At 34.3% G+C, this 26,287-nt stretch overlaps 2 protein-coding genes across 6 annotated transcripts in view; one reads left to right on the forward strand and one right to left on the reverse strand.

The window, feature by feature from the left end:
* Positions 1-26,287, forward strand: part of Dscam4 (Down syndrome cell adhesion molecule 4) — a 360,507-nt gene that overhangs the window by 329,099 nt on the left and 5,121 nt on the right. For 3 of the 5 annotated variants that reach the window (XM_065221640.1, XM_065221644.1, XM_065221641.1), the window contains exons 16-19: positions 85-255; positions 726-877; positions 11,219-11,297; positions 11,362-11,526. In XM_065221640.1, coding sequence (XP_065077712.1) covers positions 85-255; positions 726-877; positions 11,219-11,297; positions 11,362-11,526 — 567 coding nt within the window. The remainder of the gene's footprint in view (positions 1-84; positions 256-725; positions 878-11,218; positions 11,298-11,361; positions 11,527-26,287) is intronic. The other 2 variants (XM_065221642.1, XM_065221643.1) reach the window with 2 other exon arrangements.
* Positions 1-26,287, reverse strand: part of Etf-QO (electron transfer flavoprotein-ubiquinone oxidoreductase) — a 476,511-nt gene that overhangs the window by 220,873 nt on the left and 229,351 nt on the right. The window lies entirely within an intron of this gene.

A 26,287-nucleotide genomic window follows, 5' to 3' on the forward strand; every position in this document is an offset into this window, starting at 1 on the left:
TTGAATAAAACATTCGCTTTTTTACCCTTTTTTATATCCCTGCTTCGCTCGGACACTTGTGATTCGCATCTGATGCGTCCCCAGAGCTAAATAACCAGAACCGAATCCCGTCGACGTCGATGTCTGAGTCACCGTCGATTGCCAACATCCAAAATAAGCAAAACCGAGACCAGCAGTATCTGGCGGTGCGTGCTCAGCAAAACAGCCGCAACAGTAACTCTGTGGATTCCGGTAGCTTCAAAGCCGAAGGAAATGGTAATTTTATTATGCTGTTTAGCGTCGTGCCAGCTGAATGATACTTGGAGGTGAACGCATGGTAATTTGTAAGCATTTGATATAGCAGATTTCGCACCTGATTAGACCCCTGCGCTAAAAATAAGTACACAGTCATATTTTCGCCCTGGTCATAACATTTAAATATCGAGCTTCTTAACGTTTTCTAGAGCACGAATTCATTAGTGTAGCTTGCCAGTGATGTCCTTAAGATGGAACTGCTTTCACCTTAGTCAATGTTTAATTTTTTTGGCCAGTGCGAAAATATTACTGTGCAATTATTTTTTGCACAGGAGTCTAAGTGGTGTAAAATGTACAATACTACCAAGCGGCCATCTACAATTCAAGATGACCAATCGTTATAAAGTGATCGTTTCAACACAAACATCAATCGAATAGTTTATTCAAATGAGGTTAAGATTTCTTTCTTTTCCATGCTGTACAACTTCCAGAATACATTGAAGACATTTGTCCGTATGCAACATTTCAGCTGAACAAGCAAACGTACAGCGAAAGTTCATATAGTGGAAATGTTTATAGTGGACCTTATCACTCGGTAAGAGGTTCATTTGTGTATCATGATGTAAAAACCGAAAACTATCATGTAAGTTTAATTTTAACTCATCACACTTTCTTACATTTATCTCTATGTTTTAGACATCTCTCGTACTCATTAATTAGCCTTTGTTTAGAAATAAGGAGAACAAGATGAACAGGATTAGATATAAAATGCCAATTGATGTGCCTTTGTTGTCGATGTTCGCAAAACCATTCCTTGTGATCCCTTTCTTACTTGGCCAAATTCAGCCTGTTGTCCCGCACTCAACTGAGTTATATGCTTGATTCAGGAGGAATTAAGTTTCAAATTTATATTAACTCAACTAAAATTCTTTTCATTAAATTCCGCAAGAGAGATTTGCGTGATTTATTCCGTGGACCAAAGGCACCAATGGAAAGTGCACCAGGTATGGGCACTGCTACAATTTTATCTCATTTGTGGTAATTGGTTCTTATTTTTGTAGTGACTTCTGAATTTGGAAGAAGCTATTTATTACAAAAATTTACTAGATGTCTCAGCAACACATTAACCAATTATCGTCATAGGGAGAAATGAAATCCTTGAGCACTCATTTACTCCCTGAGGAAGCAACATATTTCAGAGCATCTATTGGTCAAATTTGAGCGCCCTAGGACTTTGTTTATCTTTCTGACGATAATAGGTAAATGGTTTTCGCCAAAGCCGGAAATTCCCCTAAATTATTAAATTTAATATTAGGGTATATTGGAAAATTAAATCAATAATTTGAACCACCCTAATAGGCAGCCTTTATACGTTTTTTGACTAGCCTCATCACCACAGCAACAATAAAAAAAATAAGATAATAACTTGTTTTTTTTTAAATTATTTACTCGATTAAGAAAATTTAACCATCTCTACATCACAGTGTTTCAAATTATTTTCTTTCGACCATTTCGACGTTCCAAGATTTGTTTTAGAGCTGTATGGCTGATTTGTGGAATTGAAGACCATTTATTGGTATATTATATTTATGTGGTAATTAAAGGCTAGTTAAGCAATTGTGAGTTCGCTTTTGGTGTTTTCACATTTCAAAGGTCAAAATTATTTTCACGATGTTTCAAAAAGCCATTCCAGTAAGTTGAACATTTAAACGAAGTTGTTTTTTACGTTTTGATGAGCTTTTGTATTTAGGTCAAATACTACTTTCTCGGTTTAATACTATTCATACGGTCGATGACTCGTTCAGTATTTTCAGATAATTTTCTAAGATTTAAACCCGCTTTTTATTTGGGACGCAATTTTGTCGTTTTTAGCTAATTTGAATTTTTTTTTTCAAACTGTCATGCGTTTTAAATATTTTTTTTTTTCATATTGGGCATTTAACAGTTTGTTTGGATTGGTTTTCCATATTGGTAGGTCACAAGCTAAAATCTTTTAAAGTGGGTCGAAAAGTTTGATAACCTCTGATGTATTGTATTGCAGATTAATGATTCATAAACATGCTATTGCCACTTTTGCAACACATTTTGTTCTATTGCTAATGAAATTTCATCTTCTCCAACAGTAGATCAATTTCCATTTTAACCTTTCAGTACTCGCGCCAACTATTGTAACACGAGCACATACGCGTTGTACTTTGTACAACACATGTGGGCTGTCCGTTCTTTCCCAGAATATCTCGTGATTCTGACCATATAGAAATTTGTTCAGTTGGTCAAGAACTTTCGGTTGGTGGTATGTACTTCTAAGCCCTGATCACATAGAAAACTTTCGTTCGTGATAAAGCTTCTGGAAGTAAAGACCTTCTATATGCTTAGTTCAGATCATTTCTGAATTTTCTCACAACGCAGCGGTACACAGAAAAAAATCTGAATTCTAATCGTCTCGTAAAATGTTAATGTTGAGCTACGAAATTGTTTACATGCTTGCATACAATATTGCTGATGTATGCGATATTGTGTTTGAATTTACATAAAATATTGTGTCAATTTACGTAAAATCTGTGAACACTAAGTTACATAGTTTTACTGATACTAAATTTTCTCACACACACGTCTCTTACCGATGATATGTGCTTACCTCTCAGTATGTTCAAACTTGAGGCCTCCAGCTCAAATGTTATATTCATACTGTGCTGGACATATTTCAGCATGTAACATGTACAACAAAAATGAGCTGTGTATGTTCCAGGCTTGCTGAAACTCCTCTAACTCACTGGAGGATTTAAAACACTCTTTTCCTGCGAGTTTAGCCAGCCCTCACCTCGAGTGAGTGACAGCAGGAATATGGATGAAGTAAACAAAAACTCCTCTAGAGAGAGGAAGAGTGAACTTCAGCGAGGGGATGATTCGACGTGAGGTGCGCTTTTCGAGACTCCGGATGACTTTTTTGTACGACGCAAAAACCTCAGAGTTCACCCAGAGTGAGAGTAAGAGCGTGTGATAGAAAACATGAACATGGATGGCAGCAAACCTCACTCTAAAGCTGGGTTTAGACAGGGCAAGTCAATTGATCAAGTCAGTTGAATTCAACTGACTTGAACGCGAATTGAACGTGTAAACCATACCATTCAACTGACTTGATCAACTCACTTGAATTGAAAAAAGTTGAACCAGGCTCAACTTTTCATGCCAATTGAATTCTCGATGAACATTTCAAATGGTCCTATCTGCTTTGATCGATTCTCTTCGTCGACTTTCTCTTTCGTCAACAACTCAGCTGCAAAACCTTTCCGTTTTGAATTTGACGTTTTGGACGCTAGATAAGAACCTCCTTTATCAAACTATGTGGTAGAATTAGCGCGAAATCTGTTTGCATATCAGTGGTTATGAAAAGAGAAAGTCGATGAAGAGAATCGATCAAAGCAGATAGGACCATTTGAAATGTTCATCGAGAATTCAACTGACTTGATCAATTGACTTGCCCTGTCTAAACCCAGCTTAATTTTATCCCCCTTTGCTCACAAGCTCTGAAGCTCAGTGGAATGATTTGGCAGTAGGATTTCTACTCCTCAGAAAAATGCTACCCTTGGCTCATTTCAAACTCGCGAGCGAGGCTCCATCAAGCCTGGTTTGTTCAGATCGACTGATACTGAGTGGTTGCGGTACAAGCACATATCGTCGATAATAGACGATTGTTGTGTATCAGAGAACGCTTGCGCAAAAAAAAAACTAGGGTGGGCAACGGATTCGAAACTAAAATCTAGATAAACATTTCAAAAGGTCCTATCTGCATTGATCGATTCTCTTCATTGACTTTCTCTTTCATTAATAACTCAGCTGCAAAATCTTTCTGTTGTATTTGACGTTTTGAACGCTAGATAAGAACCTCCATTATCATACTATGTGGTAAAATTAGCGCGAAATCTGTTTGCATAGCAGTGGTTATCAAAAGAGACTGTCGATGAAGAGAATCAATCAAAGCAGATAGGACCTTTTTTAATGTTCATCGAGATCTATAAACTTTAACTTAGCATACTTTAATTCAAATTTATCTCCCTTTACCTTAATTATCAGCCTAATTTGTCACGAAAAATAACTACTACTGGCACGCACGCTTTAGTTCCAGCTCTTTCTGGGTCCAGGCAATGTGTCTAAGCTCTGATATTGAACGGATTTTCCAAACATGGTTCCTTTGTAGTACCTCTATAATGATGCGGAAAATAAATGTTTCGTTCTTTCAAAGAGATTTCAGTTCCTAAAAGATAACACACGATTTTATACAGATTTATAACATGCTCCATTTTCACGTCCATGCCTGCTTGAAATCGCAAACGAATGAAATTTCAAATCTTACAAATACAAGCTGATATTTGAACACATTTTAAAACAAAAATTCTTGAACATATACCCATTTTATCCATAGAGAATTGCATATTTGTGAAATCGGTGACAGTTATTCTGCATCACCCTGTACAGAAATTGTATACATTGAATGTCTAACAACATGTGATCCCAAGTAACACCAAATGTAGCACTAGAGGTTTTCTAACAAGTGGTAAAGGCCTCAATAGTATCTAAAATAATTGGAACTGGAATTGAAATTGTTGTTGACCAAAAAGTCAAAGGTAACGAAACTAGGTGAATGAAGAATCCTTGTTACTGAAATCGGTTTTAGCCAATTGGACATCGTGAAGTTATGAACTCTTCAACCTTAACTACCAGTGTATGGTATGTCCTGAAGTAGCCCCTTTACACGAAGCTTAAAATTAAATTCCGCTGTTTCACTAGTAAACCTGGTTCAGTTATTTTCTAGTTCCAGAAATGTTTGGTGAGTTTTAGTTCCAGTACTGTTGAGGCCATTACCACTTGTTAGAAAACCTCTAGTGCTACATGCATTCCACAACCAAGTCGCTGGTATCGCATGTTGTTCAGCATTCAATGTTTTCAATTCCTGTAAATGTAATAAGATTAATTACAGATTATCGGAAATAAAAGATATTTAAAAACTAATTGCAAAAAAAATATTTGGCACTTTCATAAACCGGTGGTAGTCACTGTCTTGGATTCCAAAATGGAGTCAATAATCGATTTCCCACCTCTACACGTCATCCCTGTTCCGGAAATGTCCATATTGAAAGGTATTCGAAGTTTCATCACAAACCAGAAGTCACCATTTTGGATTTCAAAATGGTGTCAACCATCGATTTCCGGCCACTACACGTCGTTCCCGTTAAGAAAATACCTATATTGTAAGGTATTTGATAGTTTTCACGAAACGGAAGTCGCCGTCTAGGTTCCAAAATAGTGTCAATAATCGATTTCCATACTCTACACGACGTCCCCATTTCTAAAATACCCATATAAACCGGATGTCATCTTGGATTCCAAAATAACGTCAATAATCGATTTCCGGCCTCTAAACGTCGTCCAATTTCGAAAATATCCATATTGTTGGTTATTTGACAGTTTTTCACAAACCGAAAGTCACCATCTTGGATTCCAAAATGACGTCAATCAATCTGTTCCCAGCCTCTACGCGTCGTTCCCGTTCCGAAAATATGTACCCATATTGTCCGGTGGACCCACTCGAAGCACAGTTCCAAGATTGTTTTTTGGATAATTCCATTCCTCAGAAATCACTTAGAATTTTTGATTCTGTGTAATACCCCGTACAGACTATGGCTTATATCATGTAATATAGGCTGTCTTGCAATGAGCACTAATACATCAAGTTTTCACTAGAAATCCTATGTCTGTACGGGGTATAACTGTGTAAAAACCCGATGTTAATTAAAAAAAAAACGTGTAAAAAAGACTTGAGTGTATGCTACATATTGGGATCCTGAAAAGAAGCTTACAGTCTTCGGCAAATTTGTTCAGAAGATCAAGGACTTTTGAATGATGGACAGAAGTTCTAGTGTGTAAGGGAATTTCTCAGACATGCTATATCTTCAGACCTTTGCCATAGGTTACCCGGACAACCAGAAGTACTAAAGCTCTATACATCATTTTGCGGAATGCTGTTAATGAAAAAAGTTAGAGGCAAATGAACGTAAATGATTGCATGAAATGAATGTAAATGATTTTCGATGCCTGTATATGTGTGTGTATATCACAGAAACAACTTTGAATATACGTGCATTCTGGTTATCTGGGTAGTCTCCGGCAAATTAATGCAGTAGGTCAAGGACTTTTGATTGGAGGGCAGAAGTTCAGAATTTGTTCACTACGCGGCGCTAGTGTGCAAGTGAATTTCCTGAATATGCTTTATTTTGGGATCCATGCCATATAAGAAAAATAAAGTCTTCGGCAAATTCGTTCAGTAGGCGAAGGCCTGTACCGACAAGTAGGCTAAACTGGCTATACAAAAAATAAATAAATTCAAAAATTAAATCATTCATCGTATCAACCACCATGGGACCAAACAGAGCATAAGAACGAGGAACCAATATCCTTTCCAACCAAATTAAAACATCAGAAATCCGTTAAAAATTACCGACGACATTACAAATATAAGGAAAATTTTGGTTTTGCTTTGGTGCTCGAATAGTTAACTTATGATTGTTTGCACAAATATTCCAATTCCATAACTCAGGTCTAATTTTACTATACAATATTCTTTCTACGATGATATATTCTACGTTAATGAGTTATGAATTTTCAAATAAACGTAATGCCTGGAAAAATCCGAAAAGTTAAATTAAAAATTTCCGGGGACATTAATCCTAGCGAATTTTTTAGGTTTCTTTTTCGTTCAAGCATAAACTCTACCTGTGGGAAATTTTTTATGAAATTCGGAGACCCGTCAACCCATTTTATTCGACAATTTGAAGAAATCCCCTACAGTTCATTACTGACTTTACATTTGTTGTTAGGAAACATGCAGAGGATGCAAAAAATCCATCCTTGCATTTGATGTTCATACTATTTGGTTTACGTGTAGATGTAGAATCTTGATATTCTGGTCATCTTTGTAACTCAAAATAACTGCTCATGCTCAGGAGAAATTTTCTCAGTAAAATCATGATCCGTAAAATGCTTAGATTAAAATAAGTTTATATGTGAGATCTCGAAAAAAATTCCTTGTTTTAAAACAATGCCTACGTGGTCGGTAAATCAATCTAAGCTTATGGAATGTTAAACAAGTCGGAGATCTTAAAAATTATAATAAGGACTTAGTTCATGATCCATATTTTTCTTTAGAATAAGATCTTACAAAATTTTTCAAGTTCTAGAATTTGTTATGTATCAGACAGAGATCTTGAGAAATTTGCAAAGCCCCACAGTGTTAAAAAATATTTCTCAGAATAGTATAAGCTCCAACTTTGACTCTTAAATTCGACCTTATGGCCTATTCGTCCTAATGACAATATACCTTACTAAAAAAACGATGCTCTATTTGTAACTCAAGTATTAAAAGCTTCTGGAAACAACTAACATAAATTGATGTTGAAACGAGCAGAAACGATTAGAAAATTATTCAATTATGCTCCAAGCCAACAACTTATGTATATATATACCGTAAAATGGAGTAACATTGATAGTTTTTTGTTTTTAGTTTATTCCAAATATGTTTTTCGTTTTTGTTTTTGTTTTCGTTTTCCAGCACAGAAGGGGATCGTAGAGCCGGGTCTCCAGTGAAAAGTCACTGTTCATACTGCATCAAGGTAGAGATATAGATTTAACATCACAGGTGTCAAATGAAGCATGCTTTAAAATGCCGATAGTAAGGAAAGTTGTTAAATTTAGGGGATAGTCAAAGTAACAGTGATAATAGTTAAAAGCTTGGAACATAAAGGGGTTTAGATGGATGATTTGCTATATCTTTCGACTCTGTTCCATGACTTACAGAATCTAAATTTAGGCACCAAGTTTCCGTTATTATTGTTATCTGTAGCCTTATCATTCCTATTTTTACGATTGTTAAAAGAAATCAATATTTGCAAAATTTTAGCTAGTATACACAAATGTTGGATAATGATCAGTGAATTATTATGCCATACAACCCTTTTCCGAAAATTTATTGCAACTAACGTATTATTAAATTTAATGTGTTTAGCTTTTGGTTTTTATGAAGTTTTTATATTTCATTCTAGTAATTGTACAATAATTAAAACCAGTATCTATTCCAAACTAAACAAACTACCTCCTATCCAAATAATAATGCAGGGTATATTCTAACCTAATCAAACCCAACCCAAACTAATACCAATGAAAAGTTCCTTAACAGATACAGACAATTATATAAAAATCCGAACTCCCACCACAAACAATCATCATGTTCCTTATTGAATTTCACTTAACTCTTTCTTCCCTACAGTACTCTTGTTAGCAAACATTTGATCGAAGATCTGATTACTATTTCCACAGACAAACAGACATAACACATTGAATATTTCTCACTGTAAAACATCGTCGCTAAAACATTACCGCCATCTGTTGAGTACACTGTGGTGGGTAGTACGCTGAACAGATGGCGGTAGTGTGTAAACGTCAAACGCAAGGGAATTGACTATGCGCGCCACAGGTTGCGGTACTACCAACTACGATACTTTTAAATTGACCGTTAAATGCTTGTTCGATGAACAACTTGCGAGATTTATGTCTGTTTGTATGTGCTATTTCTATTGGTTAAAATAACAACTTCCACTATTGCCTGTAATTAAAATAAACTAAGTAGAGAGATTTATTCCAGATAGGTAAGGCCTAGTTGCCTTCCTATGCGGACCCACACTTCCTATTCTCCTCACGAGATCAAATTAAAAGTAAAAATGTCTCTCTACCTCCTGATTATTCTTCGTTTATACATTGACCTGCAAAATCAAGCTTGCACACTAAGATTATTTCACCGAAATCTGTGAAATTTTACCGAAATCTCAACTGCTGAACGTTCGGTAAACAGTTCGGTGATTTTTCGCAGATTTTCGGTGATTTTTCACAGATATTCGTTGAAAAATTACAGGAAATCTGTGAAAAATCACCGACCTGTTTATCGAACGTTCAGCTGTTGAGATTTCGGTAAAATAATCTAAGTGTGTGTCTTCGTCGGTCTTAAGTAACACTTTTCTGTGATAAAATGCTTCATTCCAAGATTAGTTTCCTATCTACAGTATATTTTGTTTAGGGTGAGTACATTCATCACGGTCACCTGACTCCATCCCAACGCACCCTGTGATAGTAAATGGTATTCCCAAGTGCCACAACCGAACACGCAACAAGACATACAGCCATAACTAAAGCATTCACCCTTTTCGAAAATGAAGCAATACATACATTATTTATGAAACATCTGCAATATGGGTATTTTTGGTTATTCATTCAATAATAACTAATTAATGACAAACAATGAAAGTACGTCACGCAATTGCTAAGTGTAATTTTTAGTCGTTTTGCCTAAAATATTTAGAATACAGCTATAATGTACATTACTTAAACTAACTAATATCGTCCAATGAATTGCGGCAAAACCCGCCGGTTTCACACCTGATATTAGTGCCTTTATGTAAACGTAACTACGATGTGGCTATTGAAATGAAAAGAATATGTGATACCATCACTTTGGGCCTCTGTCTTGCTCTCCCATGCAAGCCTACAGCATGATGTAAAGCTCTACCACATTCGGCAAGGTGCTTAAGAATAGCATACGAGAGGGAAAGTATTTTTTATAGCAATGAATGTTTCTATTTTTTTTTTAAACGAGTACTGAGGATCCTAGAGTCAATTCGTTAGCAATATGATTAATGGAAATTATTGTGACTGACCATCATTTTTTTTATTTGGGTTTACTTTGATAATGCTCGATGAATGTAGAAAGGCATACAATTTAGTTAAAAAAAATGAAACTTTGAAAACATCACAAGCAATAAGAAGACAACATTGAATTTGGGATGGCTGTAACGGAAATATATTTCATAATTAATTGTTTGAGTGCCTTTTCAAATATGTTTGGAAAATTTGAAACACATACTATAAAAAAGCTCTATACGATATCAAGGGCAATACCATTTTTTCCAATTCGGAAAAATGGCAGAGAGTTAATTTAATCTTGATATTCTACTATCAAAGTTACCCACATTATCAAAGTCACTCTGTTTTACGGTACATATATAAGTATATATCCCGAGAACCTATCGGTGAAAGTAATGCAGCAGATTTTATAAGTACATTCCAAGGCTAATCACTGTGCTTTCATGACTTTTTTTTTATTATTACCAAGAGATAATTTTAACACTTTCATACTCGTTTCAAGCCTAAACCAGATATCATAGAAGAAGAAAGCACTATTTAGCATTGTACTCCATTTCGCCGTGAGTTCGAACGCATTTAAAATATCGTTTCTTATGTCCTTAGTTTTGTTTTATATTGCTCATATTAACCATTGTGAAGGCTCAATGTACCATCTTCCATCTATTCGCAATTCACTCTAATCACCGTTTTCTTTTACGGAGCATTTCAGCAGACCCGACATCAAAAGAATCTCAAAGTCATCACATTCCCCGAACACCATCATCCATCATTTCTCATGATCATCATCAAACTGAGATCGATTCCTCGCGTGTTTCAGGTCCAAACTTTCCTCTCACTCTCTGACGTCTCTGTTTCGTGTTTCCGATGTGCGAAAAAAATAAATGAAGGAATAACAATTGGCAAATAGATTAGATTTCATCTCATCCATCAAATTAGTGCAGAGAATCAAAATTTTCCCAATGATGCAAAAAATGTTTTGAATAAACTACCAGAAGCCCCTTTTTCTTTTTTCTCTCTTCTATACTCTACAAATCAAATTTCTTCCATCAAAATAAAAACCGTTGACCACGTGACATTCCTGAACTCGCCGCCGAACGGTCGAAATGAATACCTCCCATCTAAATGTACAATTCGCTCGCAAATGTTCTCCCTCAAAAACCGCCCAATCGAAAAATAAAACCAAAACCAAAACAATCTTTGCCCAACAAATACCTACTGAAAACTGAAACATAACCAGAACAAAGAACCTGAATATACAAAAGTACGCAGAAAGGGCGGATCTCGTCTGAGGGATCCTGCCACCTCGGAGCCGATAGGTGAGTACGACATTCGATAACGTTGGTGTTTCTCGCTGTCTCCCGCAAAGCAAACCATTTTTAGATATAAATCAATTTATAGAATCTGACAATCCCGGATCCACAGATTCCGAAGTTAGGAAGATACTAACACTTCATATACCGATTACAGAATATGATACGCTTGGTTCCGAGTCCGACAACGACATGGCCTCGCGTTCAAACCAGTCCAACTACCGACACCATAGAGGTAAGTGTACGCTACTGCCTGGCTTAAGTTGAACTTGTTTTAATGTTGGTACCGCGAATCGGAGGGAAGTTGATATGAGATTCTGTAAACAGATACTTTGTTAATCAAGCATTTTGTACCAATGTAATATTTTACAGTATCAAGTAATCATTTTAACCCCCCATTTGCGATATCAAACATTTGCCTATATACTATCGTTTTTGATCAGAATATTCATTAAAAAAAAAATTAAAATTAAGAGAGGTTTGTCTGTAGCTTTTGTCATGTTTAATACCATGTTGTTCTGATTTCGATCTGCTTCGTGCATTTATCACAATCGTGAATCACTGTTGCCAATTGAAGAAGCAGATCAAAATGATCCATTAGAATGACGTCCTTTGGCAGTACAGCGGTGCTGCTGTAATTTTTCGACAATACTACTACCAAACCCCCCTTTTTGGATATTACAAATAGAACTTTTTTTATAAAATGTTGTACAGGGAAATATACACTATTTATCAACAAAATACGTGAACATGTGGAATAAATCGGTTACAATTTTTTTCTGTGAACTTATGTTTTATGATTATCACTTTAAAAAATATTAATCTTAAAAAATGCTCTTATTTTCACATAGAAAATTCCACCGTAATGGCATTTAAACTGAACAATTTTTTTTTTAAATTGGGTCAGAATTTGCTTGTATCAGATGGCTAGTTTGATTAAAATTTGTTCAATCATTCGTAAAAAAGTTCAGCAAATTTATTTCTTTTTTTTTTTACAAAAATTGATCAAGACAAGTTTAATTGATCTAGATAGAAAAACTTTTCAGAAGAAAGCATGCAGGATAAAAAAAAATGTGCAGTGAAGGGTTAAATTAGTTCGTGCACATTTTTTTGGACAAACGACCTTGGGTGGTAAGGGGCAATGAGTCAAATTGTGATTAAATATTTAAGATTTTTTAATTATTGACATGGAGATGAACCAGCCTGCGGCTGAAAATCTCTTACAAAAATATTGAAATAATTTGGAAACCAAATTTATTCTAAATTGATGACGGACGATAGTAAACTTAATTTTATGAAATACAGACAACAATTTACTATTAGCGCCACAGGCGGCGGTAATATCAACTAATAAAAAAAAATACCGTTAAATGCGTGTTCGGGGGAGAATTTTTTTGTATTACCATTCGCTTATATAGGTGCATTATGCTGTAATATTATTAAAAATTAAAAAAAATTATTTACTAGTATGGTTCCATTCTCCCTGGAGCGGTTAGGAATTCCCTACCGGTTGAAAAACGCTGCGTTAGAGTAAGGAATTTTCAATATTACATACTCTTCAATATATTAAAAGCTTGAAATTAAAACAGCATCAAGTTTCGAGGATCAATGACAATTTGGCTTGTCCATAAACCTTGAAGATGTCATTAAGATTGGTTACAGGGATACATCGGTTTAAATGACGGTAATATTTCATCGCCTCAAAATTGAGTGATTTTTCACTCAGAATCTCAAAAACATAGGTTACACATAGACTGAGAAAATTTTTCCTCGATTTTCCAAGAATAACTTCCCGAATATGAGGAAAATCGAGAAAGGTTTCACTCAGTCTATTAGTATACTAGACTTACTAAAACTAAGACATAGTGAAATTTTCTTCAAATTTCAAACCGAAGCGAGGAAAACTTTACTCAGTCTATGCGTAACCTACGTTTTTGCGATTTTGAGTGAAAAACTACACAAATTTTAGTCGATCTCATCGACTGTTAACAGTTGATTTTATCGTTATGACCAGTGATGGAAAAGTTCACAAAAACTCACAGTGACTCCCGAACTTTTTCCTTGTTAAACTTCGTAATATATCGCACTGCAATATTATCAAGATCTCTGCCTGAGAAGGGGTAGTGAAGCTATTACAAAAATAATAACGGGTAAACCAAAATATGAGATCACTGTTTGCAAAACTATTCAAGATTCTGAAACTTATATGGGGACTTATATGAAGAAAGCTTCAGCACCTTTTTACCTATTATCGTCAGGGGGTAAATGAAGTCCTTTTGCGATGATTTTATGCATGAAGGTGCATTATATTCCAGAGCATTGCTTGGCAAAAAATGAGACTTCATTTACCCCCTGACGATAATAGATTAAGACGTGAACGACATTTTGCCTAGAGATTTTTTTCAAAACTGACGAAAAACTTGACAGTTAAGGAAGTAGAAATTGTTTTACGAACCAAGTCTTGAATTATTTAATTTTTCGAGATTTCGCAAAATAGGAACATTTTTCAACAAATTAACATACTGCTGCACGGAACGTTTGATAAAAAAATATTATAAGGACTATATCTAAAATGAGCGGTAAACGAATATTTCAAACCCCCAAACAAAATGTCGGATTCATCAGTTTCGGATTTTTCGGTAACCAAAATTAAAACGTAAATATAATTGGATTTTCTGACTAAAACATTTCACTGAATGTAATTCAACGAATCCTAACTATTTCAGTTTCAATCGGATTACTCTTTTACGACTGAGCAAACATGTAATGCCAAGTTTTTGAAATGAAACATACTCACTACAAAATTCGGTCGATTTAGAATTGAAGATGTTGATACATTCCTCAACAGTATTTTAATTTGTTCATGATTGAAATCCATTCAAAACGCACATATGATTTGTCATAGCATAATTCTCGTATTTTCAAACATGACCAGTTTTTTTTTTTTTTTTTCGAGAATCTAAAGATATGCATGACTTACAATTTATCATAGGAGATGTTTCCTTCATTATAAAAAGTAGTTGTACAAGAGTTTGTTTGAATTGCTATCTAATATCAACATGAAGTTTTAGTGTGATAATTTATTAGCCAGAAAAAGTTCTGAAGAGGGTAGGTTGATAGTTCCGCTATAGTACGGCAGTGTGACAATTGAATAGAAACTGAAAATGAGGGAGGGCCATTAATGTGACATTACTAGTCAAACACACACTTCTATACCTAACTCATTCATTAACGGATGAGGAGACTTGTAGTGTTTCTTCAAATCTACAGGCAAAAGAGTAGATGTTGAATGTTTTATTGAAAAACTCATCATCATTTGTTCACCTCATCCTAACCTTTCGCCATAAAGATTCATGGATAAATGTATTATCTGTACGTATAGGACGTTTTCTCTGCTGAAACCAAGGTTATGAACACATATTTTACCTGTAAGTTAAAAGTTTCGCATTCTGAGAGTCACAATCAACGATTTTGTGATCCCAGAATGAGTGAGTGCGTGCGTGAATAATTATAAAATCACTTATTGCGACTCTCTGGAAAGGAAATTGACTGGCAATCTCTTTCTGTAACATGCAAATAAAATATATATTCAAAGCATTCAAAGGGTTTACAACACCGAAAAACATTTGTTTATGCTAAAGGATTATTTGCAGCCTTGGTTGCAACTGTGCTGAAGACAAGTTTTTGATTAAACTTCAGGATAGTTAGTAATATGATTTTCTTCTGACATACTCCATCAACTGCTCAGCAGGCAACATTGGCATACTTGGAGCAAAACAATCAAGGCTACTATGTCATCACTCAAAAAATTCCACACGTCATCATCATGTGTCTCACACTTAATTTTGCGCTTATTGTGAAACACATCCATTTCATGTGTGAATATTATGCTATGAATCATGCCTGAACACTATGGATTTGAATTGTGACACACTTGGATTCTATGTGCCTCATTTGGCGATATCAATAGCTTTGCACATCATAGTTCAATATTCTACAATATTCTACTTTATCGACTCTAAAAATGAATCGAAAAATATATAAACAAAACTGCCAGAGGTCAGAAGAGGCCAGAGCTTTCACATATATTTTTAATTGGTCTGATTTGGGATTCGATCATGGACTGTTGGGGTGTGCTGCTGTCGGAGTCTTCGTTCAATCTCACTGTGCCACGGTTGTTCTCATATATGAGACGGGTTGATAGGATAAAGTCACAAGTCTTGTTTTAGATGTTTACCTTTCTGAGCAAGCAATTCACATCGCGTTGCAATGCAAAACACTTTAAATCCATATGTTTTGAACAGTAGTGTGATTCAATGTGCAATACACTTGAATGGAAAATGAAAGATTTTCAACATTTCAAAGTTTGAAACACTATAAATTAACGTGTATAACACATTGAACTAAGGTTAGATACACTTAAAGTAAATGTGATTGTGCATTTAAAAAATCAAGTGTTTAAACACTTCGATCAAACGTGTGAAATTTTTTGAGTGATACTGCAAAAAGCAGTGTTGCCCTGGATGCAGTAAATAAATCATATCAGAAGGTTATCGGTTTTGAAATCTATTAAAAGCTAATCCATGACTTTAAATCACTTCAGTTCACTTTTCCTACAGTAATTCTCATTTAAACTTCAAACGGTCTGTGCACCATGAGATCGCATCAATATGAGCTCAATTTTTGGGAGAATGATCAGGACCTCAATTGGAATCGGTTCAGTTGGGTAGAGCAACATCGAAATTCAGAAAATTTCTACGCCAAAGTCAAAGCATCTTCGATTTGCATGAAATTACGCATAATCGTTTTTTATGGTCAATAATTCACATTTGAGCTAAAATTCGTCCATTTTGAATCTATTAAAAAAAAAACTTCTAAATTGCGTATTCGAAATGTTTCAACAAATCATAACTCGAAAATGCCACATCAAATTTAAATGATTTTTGAGGCGAATTCCCTTTCTGAAAACAATATATACGACATATCAATAAAATCAGAAAAAGTGTTCAAATCTTTTACAACCGAAAATTTACACTCTTTTGAATATTTTTTAAAAATATTGCAAAAGTAAATTTTTCGTGAAAATATCATGTAGGACACTTAAAAATTAAGAAAAATAATAGAACTATAAATGTTGATAAACATTTTAAACTTTAATAAAAGTTTATTGTAAAATTTTGCACAGAAAATGATTCTGAAAATCAAAAAAGCAGCTTTCCGTGGAAAAATTTAACAAAAATTGAGCAAAACTTGTTGTTCTATGATTTCTGCTCATTTTTAAGTGTCAAACTTGAAATGTTAATAGCACACCTACGCAAAACATTCTTATAAGCTTGTTAAAGAAAAATATTCAAATAATATTGAAAAGGGTCATATTTTGATATTTAAGATTCATCAATTTATTAATCTTTAGGTAAAATTGCTTGAAATATTTTACCGTGTATATTTTTTCCTGAAAAGGAATTATCTGCTTCCTACAACTTTGTCTCAGACAACATTTCGATTGGAAATGACGATTTGAGTAATAACATGTTGAAAAAGGCAAACACATTTTTGAATATAAAAACCAATAAATGATCCATAACATATTGGAAAACGTTCCATAAAAAACATCTAAATGATCCATAAAACATCGGAGAAAATCCTTAAATTAGTGTGAATGATCCATAAAAAATATTAATATGATCCATATTTTATGTAAAATTTAGCAACACAATTGTTAAAATGTACCGCTAAATTTCTAAAGAATGAGCATTGAAATTGTACGTATTATCCATAAACATATTGCAATTGATCCATAACACATTCAGCAGTGAACCTTAAACTAAAGAAAGTGATCCTTGCGCACGATTAACTAATATAAAATCTAAACCAATCTTAATGTTTATAATAAAACCAATTTCAGCTTCAAGCTGTCCAAAACGAGACTTCTCTGAGGAAGTTGCTTTCATAAATCCGAACATTCTTGAAGAACAACATCGGATATAACCTCAAAATGTCTTAGGGATCAACATCTTCCGTCATCAAAGATTTTGCTAGATTTAGGATTTAGGGATTCAATTATTATTTTAGTTAGGCACGCAAACGATGTAGAATGAGCTACTTACAAGTTACTTTGGGTAAATCAAGTATAAATATAGCGTTTAGGAACAAATTGTAGGTTACCAGATTTTAGGATCAAATTGAAGTATCTAGATTAAGCAAGTATAGGGTTATTAAATTCAATATTTTCTCGAATTCCCCTCCAACTAACCTACTTCAGTAGCTAGTTCACTACAAATCACTAAAATTTAATTAAAAGATAGGTAGAGTAACAAATTTAGGAAATTAACTTAATTTAGCTGTAAAACGTGTTCTAGATGGTTTGGAATTGTACCTTCTTTTCCTTTTTTTTTCGTTTTTACTTTGACCTATCTAAACTCAGAGTTCCGTTAAACCAAACCTGACGTCTGTCATTTCTGACAGCGACCGTTACCGTATCTCTCCGAATTACCCACAGGGTTGTCGCTGGGCTTGGCGGTACATGGTTATCCCGATGTTCCGAACAGTGATGATCCACAAATAAGACGTATATTATTCACGTTTTGGACACTATATTATTAATTTTGATCCATAAACCATGAAAAATTGCTCCATTACTGCGTAACTACTTAGTTTTACTGTCCTGCCTTGTGTTTTAGGTAGAGGTGCGGAGCTATGGTCAAGCGTCTAGAATTAGCTTCCAAAAGAAGCTTCTATAATAATCTTCTTAAGAAAATATGAAAAATAAATATTAATTTTATGGATCATACCTAGGGTAGGCGTTCCAGTTATTGGTACACGTTCCTATTATGGGGTGTTCCAATTATAGTCTATGCGATATATGGGATATGTTTTTCATGTTTGGACCCTTTTTTAAATTTGATCAATAAACCTTGGAAAATTGCTACATAACATACGTCTAATTTATGGATCATGTCTATATTTTTAAGTGCGCAAACTTGATTTTTATGCATCACTTTCTTTAGTTTAAGGTTCATTGTTGATTGTTTTATGGATCAATTGCAAAATGTTAATGGGTAATTCGTACAAATTCAATGCTCATTCTTTACACATTTAGCGGTACATTTTTACAATTGTATTGCTTAGTTTTACAAAAAATATTGATAATTCTAATATTTTTTACGGATCATTCACACTTTTTTAGGGATTTTTTCCAATGTTTTATGGATTGTTTTATCAATTCTAAAGGTGCATACTAAGGGCCTCCGTTGAAAAATTACAAATACGCCACTTTTTAGTTTTTTTGCGAGATTCAAAATGGCCAAATTTTAGCTCAAATATTTATGATTGACCAGAACAAAAAAAAAGCTAGGTTTCATGTTCGGTGAAGGTCGCATCAGAGCGCTTCGTCATTTGGCGTGAAACTCTTCACATGCAAGAAGGTAAACAATATTTAAATTTTTCGATCATGGTAAGCTTTATAATACAGTAATGACCCGATTTTGTCAGCCCCTTTTTTGAAAACATTTTCTAATGTTCCACGAAACCCACGCGATTTTCAGTGGTCTTATTGCACCAAATCATACCTTAAACATCGATCTTGAAGATGAATGAGGAAGATTTGGAATTACGGTTATGTCGAATTATTGAAAAATAAAAGTCTGATGTGCTGACAAAATCGGATCATTACTGTAGTTGAAATTGAGCTGTTAGAAAAATTTGAAGAAGATTTTGCTACAGAGTACTGATATCATACAATATTAGTCAAAAGTAAATCTCGAGTAAATGGCCATGGCATTGAGGCATAAAATTTCTGATCACGCCTTTCACGTAAAGCCGTTGGTCCCCGGTTCATGAGTTGATGAGTCGATAGGTAGGGTCCAGGTGTGAGAGCTGCCTCCCATGGAGTCGGTAGCAGTGGTAATCAGTACGGAAAGCAAGTCAAGGAAAAATAATGACGTAGGATTTTTGATCTAATTTCCGTCCTACTAAGCACAACCCGCGCTTTACCTCTCTTTTCTGAACGAACCTAAACAAAAAATGGAATATTTCTATCAAAGATGACTTGCAAATTTATTCACCTTTCCATACGTACCGTTGGATTTGATAAAGAGTCACAAATTGTTGAGATATTGTCTAAAATCTAACACTACTTCTTCTAAATTCGTTCTACGAGTTTCAATTCCGTCCTAACGCATTGAAACGCCATTAGATTTTCTTCGTCCTACGGATACACGTAGAAAAAGGGGATTCGCTAGGAGCGCTTCTTTTGTTTTGAGAACAATGAGCGTAAATATTCATATAATGCGCTCTAACAGGATTTATGTTATAGCTAATGAACTAACGCATCGGAACAAACCTATTATTGATTTGTGCACGGTGAAATCATTGATATTATTGATCTTTTCTGATCGATAGAACGGAATTGGGCGATTACGACGAAGTATCACTCAAAAAATTCTACACGTCATCATCATGTGTCTCACACTTAATGTTGCGCTTATTGTGAAACACATCCATTTCATGTGTGACTCTTATGCTATGACTCATGCCTGAACACTATGGATTTGAATTGTGACACACTTGGATTATATGTGCCTCATATGGTTATATCAATAGCTTTGTACATCATAGTTCAATATTCTACTTTATCGACTTCTACTTTACCGACTCTAAAATGAATCGAAAAATACATAAACAAAACTTCCAGAGGCCAGAGCTTTCACAAATATTTTTAATGCATGGGTCTGATTTGGGATTCGATCATGGACTGTTGGGGTGTGCTGCTGCTGGAGTCTTCGTTCGATCTCACTGTGCCACGGTTGTTCTCATATATGAGGCGGGTTGATAGGATAAAGTCACAACTCTTGTTTTCGATGTTTACCTTTCTGAGCAAGCAATTCACATCGTATTGAAATGCAAAACACTTTAAATCCATCTGTTTTGAACAGTAGTGTGATTCAATGTGCAATACACTTGAATGGAAAATGAAAGATTTTCAACATTTCAAAGTTTGAAACACTATAAATTAACGTGTATAACACATTGAACTAAGGTTAGATACACTTAAAGTAAATGTGATTGTGCATTTATAAAATCAAGTGTTTAAACACTTCGATCAAACGTGTGGAATTTTTTGAGTGTAGCGCTCTACCGTCTCAAGCCGGGACGCCACTTCAAACAATGGCCTGTAGAAACTTTTCTTGTGCGCGCATCGAAAAACCCTTTCAACACAATATAGTAAACACTTATACAGTTGTGTTCGATAAAATATCAGCGCATGCCGATTTTCATACAAAATGGTCAACTTTGTTCAATTTTACGATCACAAAATATTAAATTTTTGAAAGCACCTGCCGGAAAGTGAGAAAAAAAAGGTAAAATTTTTCAAAATAATAGCAGTACTAATAATTTTCATTTCAGCTTAATTTTGGGATTTTAAATTTTACATTCCTCAAAATTCTAACAATTGTACATAATAGTTAAAAATGTTTAAAATATTTGCAGCACGTAAATTTTGAAATAAAAAACTGTTACGCTATTGAAAATTTAGTCGATTGCTGAATTTATGTATGGGCCCAAATTATGGGCATTTAGGCCGACATTACATCCATTTCCCCTATTATGAGCCCTATCATCCACAGTTTAGCAAAACTCGGCCATTTTGGATATTGTAATTTTTTAGAAAATTGTAGCACTAAAACGTCACTTCTGATCGATATGACGTCTGAAACAAAGTTGTTTAGAAAAGTAAAGGAATTCTGGAAAAAAATAAACTGTTATTTTTTTTTATTGTAATTTGAGTAAAAATTAAAAAAAAACCAAAAAAAACTGAAATATCTTCATTATATTTATATATATATTTATATATTAAAGCTCATGAAAAATGCAAACTTTAGGAGTATTTAAAACCATGGACACTTGCAAATTGACAAAAATCGTATGTAATGGTATCAGTGTACTTGGTCACGTGCTGAAGGACATTTGTTCAGAAAGTCTTATCTTACAGACAGATCTTCTCAAATTTTGCAACAAAACTAGATAAAATCAAGTTTACTCGATCCTTCCGGGACATAACATTCTGGTGTTTCCCTAGGCGCGGTCGTTCGTTTCAACAACCAAAGGCCACGTGGAATTTTGTGCAAAGACGCGTTTGAAGAAAATCATAATTGATAGACCATTTTCAAAAGTTACACAAGAAGTCACGAATGACCCCCCCCCCCCTTGGAGTTTAAGCAAAACGGAGGAAAATAAAATAAACAATTTAGCCTGTCTGGATTTGCAATTGCCTCAAGATATTAATAATTAATAGCGACATTGATTTATAGCGACTGTAACATGGTCACGACGCATGGTAGTCTAGTCGCATAGGCGGGGAATTGAGCGAAAACCAAAAACTTGATGACTTAAAAAAATTCAAATAAAAAAAACATTTGGCTGATTTTTTGATTTTGTGTAAAACAGCCTAAATTTTCAAAGAAAAATATAAAAACTTTTTGCGTCCTCTGCCTCCATACCTTGAAAACCATAAAAAACAAAAACAATCAATGTTTTTCAATGCAAAATCTTATTTTTTAAATAACATTATATGTTTCCTAAAAAGTATTTTTAATTACCTTTCATTTGATATATTTGAATTTTTGAAAAAAAAATTTTTTTTTTACCACCCTAAAATGGAAATGGTCACCCAAATGAAAAAAATAAAAATATACGAGTCTAATATTTTGCGATAAGGAACAAAACTACCTATGTTTACGAAATTCTGAGAACCACTATATCGTGTTGCTAAGGAATGGCTCCATATGTATGTTATATATTCATTGTTGATATGCTACACAGTTCGAAAAACTAATGTAATTTTTTGTTAGTATGATGCACATCAATGAAGCATATCATCTATAAAACAATTTAAGATTATAGATCGTGTAAATTTATTAGACATTCCATAATATATTCAAAATATTGTATGCAACCATCCAAGCAACATTTCTTGCAAGTTTACGTGAAAACGAAGTTTACATGAGCGGTTCCACGAACAAGTGGGAAATTTTTCCAGTTTTTATTTTTTGTATTTTTTGATTTGCATGAAACCTTGCATACAAGTTTTTGGGGAAGAAAAACGCCGTTTTGCATACTTGGTTCGCCATTTTGAATCTAGCCTTACTTATGAGAAGGGCCTATGAAAAATGCACATGATATCTTCAAAAAATTGTATCTCGGAAACGGTTTGTCCGATTGGTTTGGTGTCTTGGGCGAAGTTTTAGACAATTGTTGGTGTTATATGGAAAAAATATGCACGGTAAAAAAAAAAAGTTTGGTATTTGTGTTTTGAACTAAAATATAAATTTTCCCTTTAAAGTGACATGTCAATAATTTTTTTATTATCCTTATGTTATAGCTGACTAAAAAATGCTATCTAGTGCACAGTAAGTTGTTCTGGGGAAAAATAGGTTACGATGAAAAAATTGTTTTTAAAAAAAAATACAATTTTCAAAAAAGCTATTAAGAAAAGTCAAAAAAGTTTGTCACCCTAATTTTATGAAAGTACATCAAATTTGCAAACAAAAAGTACTTCGGTAACATTTTTCTAAGATACACCGTTTAGAAGATATTACTGATTTAATATTGTTTTTTTTTTGATAACTTAATAAGTTTTGGCCCTTTTCGGATGTACTCCGTGTTTTTCCAGTTTCAAAAGTATTTTTTTCGGAAAGATTGGAAAATTTTGAGTTAAAATGACACTGACAGCTTAAAGATTCGAGTGAAATTCTCTGCCTTAAAAGTATTTTGAAAAACAAGTTACAAAATCCCACTATCAGGAACAATGATTTCTTCAAATGATTTTTGGTGCGTTGTGCTGAAAACGTGCTAACAAGTATTAGATACAGGTAATCAGATACCAGTTAGCTGTACTACGTGGTCACGTAGATTGTAAACATGGTCTTTGTTGGAACTAGTCCACCATGGCCACGCTGGCCATAACGAGGCTAGCTCCGTCGTTGACCGTTCCTTAATAATAAATAAAAAGAACGCAGTAGTCACCTTCCATCAAACTAGAGGGCTGCCGACTGATACCTCAATCAACAACCGCCGCACTCTTTATTCATTCCAGGTAGGGTATACGTCCCTAACCTCGGTCTAATATGCAGCCATCGATTACGTTTTTAATCATAACTCATCAATGAATTTACCTGCAAACGATATTCTACTGCTAAATGGTATGCTTAGATATGCTTATCATGTCGTTTGCTATCAGAAACCACGAAAAGTTGAAAAACTTACTTTTTTTAAGACAATAACTCACGAGGGAAATGTATGTAATATGGGTCTATTGTCCCCAAATTGGGTCTATTTATGGATGCAACTTCGTCCTATCTTGTTTGATCCTCAAAAAAACGCTCTTGGTAACGTTTTCTGATGTATTTTTTTTTATCACTATCACTGTTAACTTAATGCTCTTCATTCCTCAAAACATTTCTTAGAGAAAATTTTACGAAAACTACATTAAATCACTCAATTTAAAAATTAAAAATTAAAAATTTCGCTTATCGTCTTTTGACCGCAGAATATCTAAATCAGAACATTGTGATGTTCATTATACAGGTTTGGCAGAAAAAATCTCCCTTCCTGTTCGTTCCTTATCATCCAAATGCAAAACAACATTGTTGACGTTACTCTTATTGCTATATGCTGTCAAATGAATTTCATGGGCCATAGTTAGGAACATAGAAAAGAAATGTGTCCCTAAAGTTGGGTCCATGTTTTACTTGTGAAAACGTTGTTAAACAATTAAAATAAACATAAAATATTCAAACAGCAACTGTAAGTTTTACGTCTAGTGTGTATTATCAGGTAATTCCAATCAATAAATGCCATAATCAGGCCATTTGATGATCGTCAGTCAACCTTCCCATCTTAACCTTATAAGTCATGGCGGCTAAAAACTCCGAACATTGTGATATTCTCAACCAGTTTTATTACTTACGAGAGCTGAAAATGTATTGAAATGTTGTGATATAAATTGATTTGTGTGTGGTACACATTTATCAACCATCAGTGATCAATATTTTCCTTATTTTTTGTGTAATATTCCTTAATTAATTATTTATTTGCGTGATAGGCCGAATGAAAGGACTAGACCCACATTACATACCGTAACCCTATATACAATTTACAATCTTCTTCAATAACAATATACCTACGCCAGCAAATCTACCTCGCTCCAACTCTCCAAACTCGTACCTGAAGGTTCGACGATACCTGAGCGTTCAACTCTACCTATCTTCCAACAGTCTTTACCCAGCATTCTATGATTTCTACCCTTGAGCTGTATAATAATGTCTGACTCGGTTCTGAATTCATCCAGTATCTACTAGGGAAAACCAAACAGTAAATGCAGAAAGGTTGCTAGTAGCATAGTGATTATAGTAATTTCAGCTCATAATCCTGTGTTTTTGAACGAGATCCAGTGTTGTTTGATAACATAATAATTGTAAAGGAAAGTGTAACACGTTTTGGTGCAAAGGTAAGTTTTAAATACACATTTTAATTATATGTTTTGTGATATTTTCGTACAAAACTAACAATTGGAAAATATTTTCTATGTTACAGATTACAAAATGAGTAAAATAAGATGTATTCGCCCATTCAAAGACATTCAGTGTTCGAAAGAGCTGCGATATCTCACGGATGGTATCATCCAAAAACTAAAATCAATTGGATTTTCCAAGGTATCCACACTGAACACCAAGGATTTTCGTGTTTGTTCGTCTTGCCGTCTACATATTGATTCAAGAGCTCACCTCACCCAAAACGAGGAACAAATCGTAGCCGGCGGCTCAAGTATGCCAACTGTTGAAAGTTTGGTCACGATACCATCAGAGTCAACGCTAAGCACAATTAAATCAAATGAAGACTTCACGATGCCTGTAGACGTCGAAATATTCAACCGAGGAATAGCAGCTATTCGTGTTTCGCCTATAGATTTAGGTAATGTTAAAAATGTTCACTATCCTGAAAAAAAGTGCGCTGAAATCGTCGAAGGTGTACGATGAAATCTTTTTAAATTAGACGCTAAAACAGAAAAAGCAAACGAGTTTGATGAAGTCATAGAAAATATGAAAATTAAATTTTTAAATTCAGCCACAAGGCAAGAAAAACTATCAATTTTATCATTGTTGCCAAAATCATGGTCAGTACAAAAAATTGTAGACGAATTTAAAACCAGTAGAAATATGGCATCAGATGCAAGAAAGGAAAGAGATAATGTATTTGATTCATCTCAAGGTTCAAGCTCTGGAAAAGCTTTGAGTAATGAAACAAAAGAACTGGTTTTGAATTTTTTTTGAGGACGATGATATAAGCCGTGCAATGCCAGGCCAAAGAGATTTTGTTAGCGTAAAGACAGGAAATAAGAGATTAGCTGTTCAGAAAAGATTGTTAATGATGACATTGAGAGAAGCTTTTAATCGCTTTAATGAAATGTACGTCAATGTAAAAATAGGGTTTTCATCATTTGCAAGCCTCCGGCCAAGGCAATGTAAACTATTGACTATCACAGGAACACATAATGTTTGCGTTTGCACTACGCATGAAAATGTCAATTTAATTCTACATAGCTTAAAAAATACAATGTATTGAATGATCTAAAAACATTAACGAATAGATTACTTTGCGAAAATAAGACAACTCATTGCCATCTACGAAGATGTAAAAACTGCCCAGATACCTCAGTTTTAGAAGACAGTTTATTGAAACAACTGGAAGAAAACTTTGTTGAAAAGCTTTCATTCGAACAATGGGTTACCACTGACAGATGTGATTTAGAAACTATTGTAAAGCAAACCGATGAGTTTGTTTCATTTTTCAGCTCAAAATTAGAAAGTTTGATTCCGCATGATTTTGTAAAAACCGAACAATCCAATTTTTTGAAAACTACAAAACAAAACTTGCAAGATGGTGAATTTTTAGCTATTTGTGACTTTTCTGAAAATTACAGCTTCGTTTTGCAGGAT

This window comes from Ochlerotatus camptorhynchus, unplaced genomic scaffold (assembly GCF_037179485.1).
Source record: "Ochlerotatus camptorhynchus isolate MF236.1 unplaced genomic scaffold, CSIRO-AGI_Acam_v1.1 ptg000146l, whole genome shotgun sequence".
In the NCBI taxonomy this organism is placed as follows: domain Eukaryota; kingdom Metazoa; phylum Arthropoda; class Insecta; order Diptera; family Culicidae; genus Ochlerotatus; species Ochlerotatus camptorhynchus.